Source organism: Pteronotus mesoamericanus, unplaced genomic scaffold, assembly GCF_021234165.1.
Source record: "Pteronotus mesoamericanus isolate MK-2021 breed Mesoamerican mustached bat unplaced genomic scaffold, CSHL_Meso_final contig_164, whole genome shotgun sequence".
In the NCBI taxonomy this organism is placed as follows: domain Eukaryota; kingdom Metazoa; phylum Chordata; class Mammalia; order Chiroptera; family Mormoopidae; genus Pteronotus; species Pteronotus mesoamericanus.
In genome coordinates this window covers 26,248,951-26,264,833 of record NW_026555065.1, presented here as the reverse complement: position 1 = coordinate 26,264,833, position 15,883 = coordinate 26,248,951, and the positions used below count along the sequence as shown (strand labels likewise).

Here is a 15,883-nt window from a genome sequence, read left to right as displayed (position 1 = left end):
AAGAAATCTCCAGAAAGAACAGAAGCTACTATGTAGAACCCAGAAGTTGCCCTTCTGAGTCTTTGGAATTCTGGGTATGATTCTCTTTTTAAAAATCAGGTTCACAATGTTTAATAATATTTATTTCAGAAATTCTCCATCAATTTCAGACATCTTTATAATCCCAATTTAGCGAGGATATATTTTTTTAAATCCTCACCCAAAGATATGCCTATTGATTTTAGAGAGAGAGACAAAGAGAAAGAACCATCGATGTGAGAGAGAAACATCAATCAGTTGCCTCCTGTACACCCTGACCAGGGGTTGAACCCACAACCTAAGTATGTGCCCTGACTGGGAGTCAAACCTGTAACCTTATGATGTGTTGGACAATATTCTAACTGAGTCACCTAGCCAGGGTATGAAAGTGTATTAATCATAGATCGTACCTCGAACCTAAAAAAAATATATTTTATAAATATTATTTACAGAAATTCATTATGAATAATATTGAACAGAACTTTACAGTTTACAGGGTTTTCAATATGTATTTTTTAAGTATATGGACTATATTTTTACAGTTTATCATCCCCAATCTTTACTACCCACTTTCTCTGCATTTTACCTGATCATAAATTTTATCTATTTTTATTTAACTCATATACAGAACAAGATAAAAAGAGCAAGCTAGCTAAATACAGTGGGTGTGTATGCACTAAGTTTTATTATCCATATTTTGCAGGTAAAGAAACTGAAACTCAGAGAGTTTAATAAATATGTCCAAGGCCACACATCTCACTAAATTATAAAGCTGAGATGCACACAGAGATGATCTGGTGCATGCCCTGTCTACCAAACCACATTTTTTTCTGTGATATACCATCCAAGCTAGTGTAATGCTTTGTCCAGAATGTTAATCCAGTATAAAATAGCACTTGTGTTGTGCTTATTTGTACAAGGCTGTCCCTCCAGCTGCAGCATGAAACTCTTCAAGTCTTCACATGTAAACGTGAGATGACCAGTAAGATTGGCTTCTCTGCATTTGGCCCCGGGAAGAGCCCATGCCTGGGCGGCAGCGTTCCTCCTGGCTGACAACGCGGCCATACGAGGGCACACACTCGGAACTCATTCTCTACCCAGCGCTCCTCCCAGTCTCTAGCACTCACCCAAGGTCATTAGCAAGCACACCAGGCTAGTGTCCGAAGGAATTTGTTAGACATGAATTTAGGAATTGGGGCTGTCTATATTACCCTAGTGATATTCAGTAAGAATAGCTGAATGACTTAAAATGCTTGAAATATTTAAAATAAAGGGTCCATGGATTGGAATGTGGACCTTTACATTATACCTAATATTTTTGATATTCTGGTCATAATAACAGTCCTAGCAAGGTTTCGTTTATAATGATGTCATAAAACTCACTTTAAAATCCAGATGGATCAGCGTGTTTCCCAGCACAACCATTTAGGCCAAATGAGGGAAGCTCTTAGGAAACCTCTCAGAAGGCTCAGCATGCAACCCCCGTGGAGCTTGGAGGACAGAGACTGGAAGCTGATTCTAATCTAGAAAGAGGGCAGAAACCACGGCCTTTGTGTCTAAGAAGAGAGTGCTTTGGCAGGACCAAACTGCACTTCCAGAATTTATAATACAAAAGAGCCAAATGCTTTCTCTGAGCCAGGACAGATGCCAAGGGAAGTAGTGGAACTTGAGTTACTATCAACAGACCATGCCCAGGAGGTCACCCTCCAGGATTAAGTGACTCCAACAGAAAGAACAGGGACCAGGGTCAGCCAGAGGGTACATCTTCTCTGCCAGGGAGTAATTGGGGTCTCCAGGAAACAAAAAATATCTCCCCTCTGACACTCAGAGGGCCTCTTTCCTCACTGCAGGTTTCTGAGCCTGCATCAGGCTGGGAGTTATGGGGTGTGAAGCTGCAGAGATGATCTTTAAACTGAGTATGATGGATTGAAAATCTGATATTCCAGATACTGGGCTCCCATAGTGAGTGCTCTTTGTGTGCATTGTGCTTCTTACCCACGGCAGCATCCTCTTTCCATATATGTCTCTTACACAGCATATATACAGACCACACGGTGTAGAATTTAGGAGCTGGGGCTAAGGAGGCAGACAGATGTGACCTTGGGAAAGTTAGTGAACCTCTGCCGGCCTCAGTTTGCTCACATGCAGAAAGAGAATGAATAGCACTACTTGATGAGGTCATTCCGGAAAATGGGACAGTGCCATGGGAAACAGTAGAAGACTCATGCATTTTATCTAAATTTACTGAGTATACACTGTATTCACTTCCTAGGGCTGCAGTAACGGAATACCGCTAGTAGGTGGCCTAGAACAACTGAAATGTATTGTTTCACGGCACAGGTGATTTTTAAGCCAGGATTGAGGACCCCTGCTCTAGTCTAGGTGAATACTAACACCAGGCCGATACCTCTCTCTCTCTCACTATCCTGAGAATCTCCAACCTGACCTTGCTCTGCTCCATGAATCATTTTTATCCAACGTGAATATGAACTAGAATATGTACATTATATTAATTTCACCTGTATAAAGACAATCAAGTGATTTCAATACTGGAAGGAAAAGTTGAGCTCTTGAAGCCTTGGAAAATGCCCAGTAATATGTCCTGCAAAAAGGTTGAAATGTCAAATGATGTTGCTTCCTACAAAACTGAATTAGAGTGTGACCTCAAATGTTAATATATGCAGATCTTTCCTCTGCCCGAAGAATGTCAAATATTCACAAAAGTCATAAAACCTTCACTGCCCTATCCTCCCAGGATTTCTGAACCTGCAGTAACAAATTATATTTTTTAAAAAAGAAACTTCCTATTAAAGAAACTTATAATCTTAGAAAAGGAAGACTTCATGAAAACACAGCTAAACAGAAAAACATGTCATCGATACCGCATTGATACCTAGTAGCTGTACCATGCTTTACAATTTACAAAACTCGTTTGCATCCATCAGTTGATCTTCACAACAACTGTATTTGGTAATAATTTATTCATACTTCCATTTTCTAAATAAGGAAATAGAGATTTCAGGAGGTCAAGTGGACTCATCCAATGTCAGTGCCACAGATAAAATCTGAACTCAGGTCTTATTCAGAAAATTTTGAGCCTTTTCATCTTCCTTTCCCAGGATGTGTGATACTACCTAAAATAAAAACTTTCTTCCTAGACCAAATAAGGGCAAAATCTGTGTTTAAATTTTATCAATTATTTTACCACTCATAAGTCAGAAAGGATGAATTTATTCACTAAAATAATATTTTCCACAATTGTCCAGATTACTGGACATTTTCTATACTTTTGTTGACAATAGTTTAAAACCAACAATTCTGCAGTAGGGCCAGTTTGGGACAGATTCTTTAAGTGCTAGACGGCACTTTTTAAAAACTGTTTTTCTCAGTATTATCTCTAATGTAAGTCAAGTAAACTAAAAACTGAAAAATCTAAACAAACATACATAAATGCAGTCACCTCTGGGAGACAATCCTGTGTCAAATGAAGAGCTATGTGACTAAATTAAAAAGAGATTTTTAGCCTTTCATCTAAAAATCTGAACTGACAAATAATGTGGTAATGTTAATCCACATAAAAGGGAGTACTTTTGAGTAATAGTGATGAATATGAAATGACCCATTTTAAATAACATCTGTGGCTCTTTGTAATCAATAATAATAAAATGATTCTCTTTATTTTGTATTCTCATGTAGAGGCTAAGGGACAAATAGCCATCAGAGGAACAAGATGGCAGGGGCACCTTCCCTTTTCATATTAATCCCCAAAATTGCAGTCAATTTTTACAGAACCAAACAGCCACATGAAGACTGGACAGAATGAGGGTCCAGAGGCAAGAGAAAAACAGATGCTTTGGCAAAAAGACAGGCTATCATTGTTGGTTTCCCAGGATTTTGATAGCAGGAGTGTTTATCTTATTGAAAGCAGCATCTAATTGAATAAAAGAGTTTTTTAAATAGTGGGCCATTAATTAGGCAGCATGGGGTAAAGCAGGGACTCAGTAATGGAGGAGGCTTCTGGGACCCACAGGCTGCACTCATCGATTCTGTCATGGTGCCAGATGAAGGGAAGAACCGAATGTTTTGCCTCTTCTGGAAACCTACCTGATGTATTTGGAAGTGGCTTCCCCATGCATTGCCTCTGTTCAAATCATCCCATAATTACTCTGGCACTGTAAGCTGCAAACTTGGCGGGCTCTGAGAGATATCAGATGTTTTTCTCATGCTTGCTGAACCTCTCTTAGACAAATTTTGCATTGTTTTTTGTGTCAGTTTTATCGTGGAACATCGTGTTGCCATCTGGGTGGAAAAACAACATGGTAGAGGAGCAGCTGGTGAATGGCAATGGCCAAATAAACATTGGCAGGCACTCGCCATTAGGTGAGATAAGAGGGATGGGCGGCCGCCAACACAGACAATCCCTCACCGCTGGAACATCTTTCACTGTCCCCTTCTCTCTTATCTTCATTCAAATTCAAGGCAATTTTTCATTCAGAGGCTCAAGCTCTCCAAGTGTCAGGTACTGGGCTTTCCCTTCTTTGTCCTAGAGGAACAAGACAGATCTACAAAGTGTCCCACCAATTGAATTTCTCTCCCTGGGCAGGACAATGGGCTTGGTGAACAAGGGGAAAGCTTTTGATACCTTAAAAGAAAGGCTCCCCTGAGGAATGACAGGGTACCAAAATTCCACCAAGATTTTCAGCCAGTTTGGTGGCCTTTATCTTGGTCACACTCAACATCACTGGTATTCATAGCTTTCAAACCCTTACATCTTTTAAGGACCATATGTGTATGATAAACCAAAGTAAATAATAGTAACACGTCTTTGGGAGCAGGACAGAAATGGGAAGTCAGTCACACTTGATTAACAAAGTTATCCCCCATGCTTTCTTGTTCCTAAGATATAATTTTTTCCATTTTAACATTTCTAGAATTGCATTTCTACATACATGGAATAAATGTCTAGAAAGATATCTGACAACCTGCAGGCAACAGAGTAAGTTGTGACGTGCCAGCAGTCATTATTGCCTGCACATGTGCAAACTCGTGAACATTCAAACATGAACATTCATCCAACCATCTCAGTTGTGTTATTTCTATTATTGAAATCAACACTATTGATTTAACTTAAATTAGGATTCCAAGTTTTGGTTAAAATATCTTCAAAGATTATATTGAATAGCATTGTTTAAAAATGTTTTATTTAATTTACAGTACTTGTTTCATACAGGTAACATGATAAAAGACAATGGGAATTACTAAATTACTTAATATAACTTAATTTTTGTTAATTTAGTAGAGATTAGAATGTTGAGCATATACAGGTCTGTACAGCCATTGTTAATTTAACTAGAACGGTTTGTACAACATTGAGGTAGCCCGGCAGTCAAGGAGAGTGGACTGAAATTCCCATATGTGAACAATGATGACTTCACTGTACTAGTCAGTGGAGGCAGTAGATGCCATTGAGTGAGCATGTGTACTGTTTGGCCATCACATTCAAAATGACTGAGTGAGCAGAGAAATTGAATCTGCATCAAATTTTGCATTAAGCTTGACATTCCTCCACAGAAACTATTAGGATGATTCAGAAGGCTGCAACTGGTGATTGGCAGCTTCAAGACAACAACACATCCATTCACGTATCACATCTAGTGCAGTGTTTTTTGGTAAAACATCAAATCACACAGGTGACTCAGCCACTGCACAGCCCAGATTTGGAGCTCTGTGACTTCTGGCTTTTCCCAAAGCTAAAATCACTTTTGAAAGGGAAGAGATTTCAGACCATTAATGAGATTCAGGAAAATACGATGGGGCAGCCGATGGCAATTGAGTGTGAGGTCCCAAGGTACCTACTTTGAAGGATACTGAGGTATTGCTGTCCTATATACAATGTTTCTTGTATCTTGTATCTTCTTCAATAAATGTCTCTATTTTTCACATTATATGGCTGGATACCTTCTGGACATATCTTATATGTCATGAAGACTGACATTGAGCTAGAACATCTATCTGACAGAAACCTTTTGATTGACTTTCAATATATAATTTAATTAAGGTAAAATTATATGTGGTAAATAGAACAATTAATTGAATTGTATATAATAAAATTAATTATATACAATGTGTATAATAATATATAATTATGCATAATGTAATTAATATTATATATAGTTCTCTCTTAATTCAATTATATATTGAATATATTCAATAATAGATATTATTACAGTGGAGGGGAAAAGTAAGTTTACGGTTGTGAGTATGTGAAACATAGAACTTATTTTTGTATTATTAGTATTCATTAATGATTGTATTATTTTCCATATGAACAACTGTAAACCTACTTTTGCCCATCCCTGTATACTGTATATATATAAAAATTCAACCAGAAAGAAAGTGGAAATGTGAACAAAACTCTGGCACTGTCAATCAGATTATATTCCAAGTCCTAAAAAGAATGAGATTATAAGGAGGATCAGTGTACTACCATGACACTTACGAAGGCCAGTGGCTGAGAACCTTTGAATGCTGGAGTAAAAAAAGCTTTACACAAATTTTGATTGTGATAGTCATGAAAATAGCATGAAATCACATGCATCATTAATTATAAAAAACATCATACATAAAGCCTATGCATAGTTAATATCAATGTATTGTTTCTTCCACCACCACCAACAAAAAACAGTCAATGGGATGTTAGAGGAAATAAGCTAACTTTCAGGATTGTTGAGAATCATCTTATTTACTTCATTGTTTTGAAGCGTAAGGTCCTAAACTTCCACAGCTCACTTATGACAGAACTCAAACTAGAAATTTTGAGCAAACCAGGAGCAGGAGGCCCTTCATAAAAGGGAGAATGGGAGAATGTGAAATGAAATGCTTTGACCTAATGGATAGGCCAAATTAGGACCAAACGCATAACTCTCCTTAAGCAACATCAAAACAAGTTCTCTGGAAAAATCCTCACAGCTAAATCAATGCTCATTTATGCTTCTGTGATTAAACATGATCAGGAAGATTGCTGGAAAAATCTATCAGACAAATACATAAAGAAAACTTCCTGAAAGTCTGTTTAGATTCACTTCAATATTATTCATGAGAAAAGTCAGCCATTCTGAATGTTTTAATAAATAATATAATTTAGCTACTTTTTTTGTCAATGTACTATTCATTCTTTTGACATATGTCAGGTATGTATATGCCAATTGTCATTACCCTGATGTGAGCTCCAATGAGATTGTCTCTCTATACACCCTTATATAATATAAATTATATATTGTTAATTCAGAAACTTTGACATTGTAATCCATTACTCCATAATCCTTAGTCTATGAACTCCATAAAATTTTAGCCTACAGACTATTAACATTTATAAGAAACTTTGTCCTAGAGCAGCAGGGAAATATTTTCTAAAGTGAACCCATCATTGGCAAACAGAAGCACTTCCTATGTTCTTGAGCATCTACTACGCAAGTCACATTAGACGGACACTGTAGCGGTGACAAAAAACGTTATTCCTGGACTCATTTTACCAATGAAGAAACTGAATTTTTGAAATGGTAAATAGGCCTGGCCAGATGACTCATTTTGTTGGACCATCATCCTGTACAATAAAAGGTTGTGGGTTTGATTCTTGGTCAGGGCACATACCTAGGTTGAAGATTTAATCCCCAGCTGGGGCACGAACAGGAGGCAACCAATTGGTGTTTCTCTCTCACATCAATGTTTTTCTCTCTCTCTTTCCTTCTCCCTCTAAAAACCAGTAAACACATCCTTGGGTGAGGATTAAAATATACACGTATGTATTAAATAACTTACCCAAGGTCAAGCAGTTTGAAAACTCAGAGACTCTATCTCAGAGGCCTGTGGCCTTAACCACTATGCTGTGACGCAGGTGTTCAGCAAGTAAGTACCCAATTAGAACCTATACTATAACTTTCAAGTCAGTTAATGTAGTTCAGGTAAGCTTCCTGGAAGAGCTAGAAAATGAATAGGACCTTGAAGGGTCGGCAAGCTTGCTTAAGATAAATTTTGTCAAAGCAAATAAACAAAACTAAAAAGCAACTATTAGACAACAAGGAAGGGAAACTCAGGAGAGAATAAATGGAATTTTGTAGAAGGCCTACAGGAGAAGCAATTGGAATTGCAATTACATGCTGGCCAAGGCAGTGCAAATCAATTTGTAAAGGATGGATGTCCCCATTGGAAAGCTTCCAGGGAGACACAGCAGTATGGACAGGAAGCAGCCCCCCTCCTTGATGAGTAAGTCAGAGCCTTCCTGAGAAGGGTAATAGCCTCACCGCTCAGTGGGCCCAGATGACAGAATGTAAGAAGGCGACAGAGCTAATATGATCATTGCAGGATAAATTAAAGCATATAATCACATGGATATTTTTCACCCCAAAAGACAGGATCTTGTCACTTAACAGGATCAATGAAGAAAGAAGCATATCCCTGGTCACTGAGAAGCACCCAGAGCTGATGAATTTCTGACTTGCTGAGAGGGAGATGGTTTTGACACAGATACAAGCTCGTTTTCTGACCAACCAGAAGGTCTCTGTTAACAACAGAATTCCATAGCAATGGTGTGAAATGCAATGATTAAGTACCCCAAGCTCCAAGAATGCAACAGTTCAGCTATATGAGTTAAAGCTCAGGCCTCCCAGATTTAAGATGTTCATGGTAGAAAAACCTTGCCTTCAACCTTAGAAAAGGGACACATTGAGTTTGAAAAACTAGGGAAACTATCAGAAGAAAAATCCAAAAACAAGATGCTAATATTGCACACTTTCAAAGCCAGGCCAAGGATGGAGGAGGGAGTATTGGAGAGGGGAAAGTCCCTGGCACAATGTGGGCATAGGTGGGAACCCTATAGGTTACCGAACCTGTTAAATATGGAAGGGTCATTTCTCAGGGTTAGGCATCACCCTTTCTTGGGCAAATGACTCTGGAAGGGGAAGCAGCAAGTTCATGACATCTAACTGACATCACTCTCTGAAGCATGAATGGCATTAATAGTTTGATCTGGGGAAACCAAGTGAAGCAAAAAAAAGGAACTTGTTAAAAAGAAACAGCCTACCTAATTTGCCTTGAGCTCCAAACACAGAAGACATCTTTTGTAACAAACAGGCACCACTGTACTTTTAGGCAGTAGCAATGCATGGATCCTCTGATCTTATGTCTCCCTTTCCTTACTCTCTCCTTCCTTTCAATTGCTTTTTAATTACAGCTCCTGAAAGGTCCATGTGCACAGGCAGCTGCTTCTGGGTAAAAATATATGCCGTTGTGGTAGGTAAAATTCCTGACTATAGGTATTTTTATTCCCTCTCATTCAAGCTACCTACAATCTACTTTCCCACCAAATATGAAAGCATATTAAATAGCTACTATGACTAGAATGTTGTGGTGCTGGTATGAGAATGGACAGAAAACATTATTAGATGGCTTAGAAATAGGAAGTAGTGTTTATTAAAATTTATATATTATGCCCTGGCTAGTGTGGCTCAATGTATTGAGTGCTGGCCTGTGAACCAAGGGGCTGCCAGTTCAATTCCCAGTCACAGCACATGCCTGGGCTGCAGGTCAGGTCCCCAGCTGGGAGTACACTAGAGGTAATTGCACACTGATGTTTCTCTTCCTCTCTCCCTTCCCTTCTCTAAAAATAAATAAATAAAATCTAAAAAATTAAAATGTATATATTGTAAATGGGTAAGTCAAATCAGTTTCACCAATAAATGTTATCAAAATGTTTAGTAATATTAGAGGCTATTAAATTTATTTAATTACTAGTCTATTTAAAAGATAATACAAAATTTGAAAATAAAAAGTAATTTTATCAATTCCCTAGCTTTTTTAAAGTTAAATAAGGATTACAGAAAAAAGTTAAGTTTGACAACATAATATTTTGTATTCATATTAGAAAACACCTTGAACGAACTAAAGATACAAATGTAAAGCAGCACCTTTACATTTCTCTGAGCAAACTGTGTTCCCTCTCCACTTCTTTGCGCCTGTCTTCATTTCCCCAAAAGTGGGTGAGTGAGAGAAGTCTGTGGCCCATCCTGCATTCTATATCCTTGGGCAGAATGACTATTTTAGGAATGGGCACATGGCCATGTCTACCCAGTGAGACTCAATTAAAGAGATTGTACTGCAATGACTAGGAAAGAGAATCCTTCACTGGGGTGACTGGAAGGTCTGAAGTTCTCTCTGTGTGGTCATTTACCACCAGTAGAAAAGGTCTGCTTGAATGAGGCCATTCCAGAGGAAATACGAGCTGAGCGACGGACGGATTCTGAGTCTGGATAATGCAATTAAGTCCCTGAACTGAGCTCTACCTAAGGGCAGTTCTCTGAAGCCTTCAGTGAGCCAGTAAGTTCTCATTTTTATTCAGCTATTTTGAATTGGGTTTCTGTCTCTTGTAACCAACAAAACCATTAAAACTCAAAACAAGGGACCAAGGAAATAGAAGGTAATAATGCATAAGGATAGTGATTTTATGAATATTTAAATTACTCAAAAATTTATAAGTATTTTACCTCATAGAAAACTAGCAATTTATTAGAGGATAAAATAGTTAATAAACACAAAAATTTAAGAATATACCATATTAGTAATCAAAGAAATGCAATTTTACCCATAAAGTTTACCAGTAAATTATGATAGTCATCAAAAATGGACGATGAGAGAAGATCTCATCTTAGCCTGTACAGACACTTTGTAGATTCAAGGGGCTTCCAATGTGATATATGAACCTGACCTGTGTACCTGGAGGGCAGGGAGAGACTGAAGAAAGAAATAGGCCACTCCAGGTTGGTAGGTGGCACTTTTATTCAGCAAGGGAATTTACATACCATACTTATTTTGATGACCTCTCAGTCACCCTAGTGAAAGATTCTCTTTCCCAGTCATTACAGTACAATCTCTTAAATTGAGTCACACTGGGTAGACATGGTGATGTGCCCATTCCTAAAATAGTCATTCTGCCCAAGGCTATAAAATGCAGGATGGGCCACATACTTCTCTCACCAATACATCTCCACATCCACTGGACAGATTCGTAAAGTTTATATAGGAGCTTTAATTGGGCTCTACCACGCATCTGTCTAGGGGGTCTCAACAATACATTGCTCTCTCAAGGCTGCATCCTTGAAAATCCACGGTAAGAACAATAGATAGTACACACATTCCAAGGTCTGAGGAAGAGGGGAGAAGCCTCTGATTGCCCAGGTCCAACAATTGGGTCAATCAGTGGTCATGTCCTCCTGATAACCTCCTCCAACAATTCTTTAAAGAATTATTTACATACACACACATACACACTTAAAGGCTCTAACACTTTCTTAAAATAATTCCACATTTAGGACTCTATCCTAAGGAACAATCTGAACTAGAGATAAAACATTATGTTTAAGAAATTTCAAAAATCATGTCATTAAAAATGACATTTATAAAAAATTTTAAAAGTATAGTAAAATATGTTCATTATATCCTTAAGTCACAAAGACAGCAAACTGTATTTAATATGATCATGACTAAAAAATTATGTGAAAAGAGAAAATAAGGAAGAAAATAAACCAATGTTCATAGAGACTAACACTGACTGGGTGGTTAAACAATATTTTTTTCTTCATACTACTTCTCTTAATTTTTTCAAATTACCTATAACAAGTATTATTTCAATAATCAAAGCAAATTTTTAAAATTATGTTTAAAAACTTACTTGCCCTTTTGTCACATTTTTTTCAGAAGTATATGGACTTGGAGGGCACAGAACATCAGACTCAGTGGGTACTCTAATTGGAAGGGACTTCAGAGATGATACAGATCAACATTTCCCTTAATACTACTACCACATATACATCATCTCTGACAGATAGTACTTACTTCTCTATTTGAAGACCTGCAGTGAGAGTAGGAGGGGCAAGGCACTAACCTTATTCATATTTGAGAAGACTCGTAACTCTTAAGTGATGGAGAATTCCCCTTTACACTGACTCAGCATCTAGTGCTGAATTTATTTATGCTGACTCACCTCTTGGTAATTCCAAATTATTAATCCTAGTTCTATTCTTTAGAAATGAAAATTATGTCATGGGAAGATCGTGGCTTTATCATCAGGCAGATAAATGTTTGAGTCTCTGCTATATCATTGTATTAGTATTATGATCTTGGGCAAAAACTCTGAACTTTTATTTCCTCACTTGTAAAATGGAAATAATGATACCCATTTCTAAGACAAATAAAAGAGATCCCGTGTGTAAAGCACCTAGTATAAATATAAGCAATACTTATTGAAAATTAATTCTCCCAATAAATTTAATTTAAAAAAGAAAAGAAAACACATCAAAATTTATGGGATGTGGCTTTTTAAAAAAGATCATTCTCTATTCTTTTATTCTGAGGGCTAGGCATACTGCCTAGAATAGAACAAGAATTCAAAACTATTTGTTGAATGAATAGTTTCTCAAACAGCTGTGAGTCCATCTATGCAAACAATAAACTACCCAGGTTTCCCCATGATATATTTGAGAATGCAATGAGAGAATGTGAGATGTTCTATAGAATGGAGTATACAATACTATTTCAGCTTTACTCTGAATTACTAGTTTCAAAAGGGGAAAAGGGATCTGATTGGCCCTGCTAACGTTCCTCTTGAACCCATGTTCCTCTCAACGGTCACCCTCCTTCTATAGTTGCTCATAAACCATCTATTCAATACTTGATAGTCTAGTCAAGAATTATACTTACAATAACATCAAATCATTAGGCTATACTTTTTAAAATCCTTTTCCTTTTCTATGTTTTTCTTTATTTGATTTTTTAGCATTTTCTATGTAACATCTCAGTGGACTTTTAAGAAAAACAAAGTAAAACAAAAAAAAAGGAAAACAAGCACTCTTAGTGATGGTTAAAATGTAATCAAAAATTATATTTGTTGGTTCTTTGCATCCTAGGGTATAATGTATCAGGGCCTGAAGAACTGAACTTACTGAAAGCACATTGGTGTTCTATGTTTCCCCCCACTCTCTTGCAATTTGATTCCCTCTTCATATTTTCAGTTCTCTTTCCAGGAGGGAAGTCAGGTACTCAGAGCCAACAGGAGCACAGTAGGACTTTTGTTTTCTCTGCTAATAGTTATTATTACACCACGTGCCCTTGAAAGAAATTTTATCTCTCTGGACTCCTTTTAAGATTTCTGTCATGGTTCTCCCTCTCTGGGTCAGCAAATTTCTTTTTATGGCACATAGTTGGTTTCTGCCCATTCATCTTTAGTTATCTGACTCTGATTTCATTCTTCAGAACATCAGTAGTGATTTTAGATATTATGCTCCCCCCTTTATTTTTCTTCTGGATTAAGCAGATATGAAAAGGGAATTTTCACTTTCCCTAAACTATATTCAAGATCAAAGCCGAAGACTAAAATATGCTGACTCCCATATTCTAATATATAAAATATCCCTCTAGGGCTTACTAATTGGCTTTGGTTTAGAACAAGCCTTACTATCAACCATTGCCACCTCTTCCTGGGTAATGTAAGAAGTGAGCTGAGAGGGTAAGAAGGGGAGTAGCCTTTTAAAGGGATACTATACCATGAAGGGGAGAGCAGGTAGTTCATTATGTTACTAAAACCCAGAAAAGAAGGTTCAATGGAAATCCATGTTAAGAATAGGGGTGACTATGTGAAGGGAAAGATAGTCAATTCATTTTCCAGTTGGCCATCTATTTGGCCACCACATCTGAGCTACCTGAGCCAAGGAAAAGAGAATTAGAGGGCACAGTGAGGCTGGGGTAAGAGGCAACTATTAGGCTATCTGCCCCATTATTTGTTGCCTAAACATCATAGAGAAACTTCTGACCAGAAGATAGGTGAGGGAGAAGTCCATTCTTTGCAAAGGATAGCTTTGAATTTAATATAAAATTAAATTTTTGAAACAAAAAAGACTATTCTATTCATTAAAAGTGACTAGAAAATTCTGCAATCCAGCCAACATATTATTAATGTACCTGTTTTAATTGCATGCAATTAGGTACAATGAAGAAGGACAGTTATTGAAAGCTTACACCCAAATGAATGGAAATTCTTCCACAAATATATTTAGTTGTATCTTCCCATGCTTTTATCTTCTTTTAAAATGGATTATCATTATTTGTTGTTCTCTTCCTTTTTTTCCCTTGTCTGAGATTTTCTGTAGCTGTGTACTCAGGATACTTATGCCTCTTGGTATCCCCTATAGCAGCACAGAAAATGACTTGAAGGAATAATCCAAAGCAACAACTCTCAAAGGGCCCCAGTCCTACCTTTGCAGTGCAAAATTCAAACATGTCAAGGGGTTTCTGTGTAGGAAACCCAGGACTAGAAGGTTGCAAGGCCTTCATCAAGGAGCAATGACTAGATAGGGTAGAGATGTGATTACATAAACATTCAAAGAGAGGGCCTTGAACTCCTTGGCAGTGTGAAATACGGAGAGAATTCAGCCTGATGGGAAAGTCAAGATGCCTGTTACAGTAGATGACCAGGGATTGATTTTGTAGGTCACCACAGGCAAAATCTCTTAAAATCTCCCAACCCATTCTAATAACTTGTACCAAAATCCACAAGATGGGTTGATACAGGAAATCAAAATTGTGGGGAGGTGAGTTATTAAACTAAAATAAATTAGAAGTCAATAAGCATACTAAGAAAATGAAAACTCAAGGTCAGATTATTTAAAAAACAAAAAGTACTGGTAAAAAGAGAGTTCCTCCCTGATTTCACCAGAGTAACACTAACCACACCAGAATGTGACATTCATTTCAAGAGTTGTGCCACCCTAAGGCAAGGACAATCCTGCAGCCTGCATGAAAGTTGGCCCACTTTACCAAGGAAAGCCAGCCTAAAGAAAGAGCAGACTGAAACAAAACACGTGTTTAATAAACATGTGCATACAGAATGAATGGTGCAATAGGAGTACTTTTAGGGATAGCAAAGAAAATATGCACTACCCTGAAGACCCTGCTAGGAAAAAAGATTTCAAAGATTACATTGATAGGGGTTTGGAAAAAAAGAATCTTTTCACAATATTTCCCTTTACTCTGTAGTAATCGTATCATTTTCGTTATATGGAATGCCCAGGCTAATTGTGGTCTGAAAGATTTAATAAATTATAATTAAAGTGTCAATGATTGAAAAATTAGCATTTCTATTTTAACTGGGCCTCTCAATATCTTAGACCAAATTCCTAAGTAACAGGAATTTTAGGCATCACCATACAGAGAAGTCTTTTGAGGAAGAACTGCATATTTATAAAATCCATCAATGATACTGGCAGACTAGTATTATACATTAATATGCTTCTTCTACAAAGCCACTGTTTCTGACCAATGTTATCAAGGCCAATGTTTTGAGGTTTGTCTTTTGTTTTACACTCACTGGTGAAGAATTTGAGCTGATTCAACGTAGAGCTCAAACCTTCTGTGACAACTGAAGAAATGAAAAAGTAGAGCCATAGGTACATGATGCTCAAGTCATACTGTTCTGATTTTTTTAAGTCTGACATGAAATCTGCTATAGCCCATGAATAAAACAAGTTTGACAAGTTCTGTTCCAGAATATTCCAGCTGAATATTTCATATCCAACTATTTGTTAAAAGCCCTAAAGTAATACTGTAAACACTAAGTGATGACTTCTCCATTTTGAATGTTTTGCATTGCTTAAACAAAAAGAGAGAGAAAGATGAATCTGCTGTAAGATTTATAGAGAATTGAAATTTAGTACATTCCACTCTAAGAATACTTATTAGTTAGGAATTCATAATATCTCTGAATTATAGTACTTTTGGGAAAGAGAACCAGGAATTGGGCAGGGGTGCCATATTTAGCATG

The 15,883-nt window shown here is 37.2% G+C and overlaps 1 protein-coding gene across 1 annotated transcript in view; it reads left to right on the top strand.

Moving 5' to 3' along the window:
* Nucleotides 1-4,334: 4,334 nt before the first annotated feature.
* Nucleotides 4,335-15,883, top strand: part of TMCO5A (transmembrane and coiled-coil domains 5A) — a 54,895-nt gene continuing 43,346 nt past the window's right edge. The window contains exon 1 of the mRNA XM_054564094.1: nt 4,335-4,537. Coding sequence (XP_054420069.1) covers nt 4,335-4,537 — 203 coding nt within the window. The remainder of the gene's footprint in view (nt 4,538-15,883) is intronic.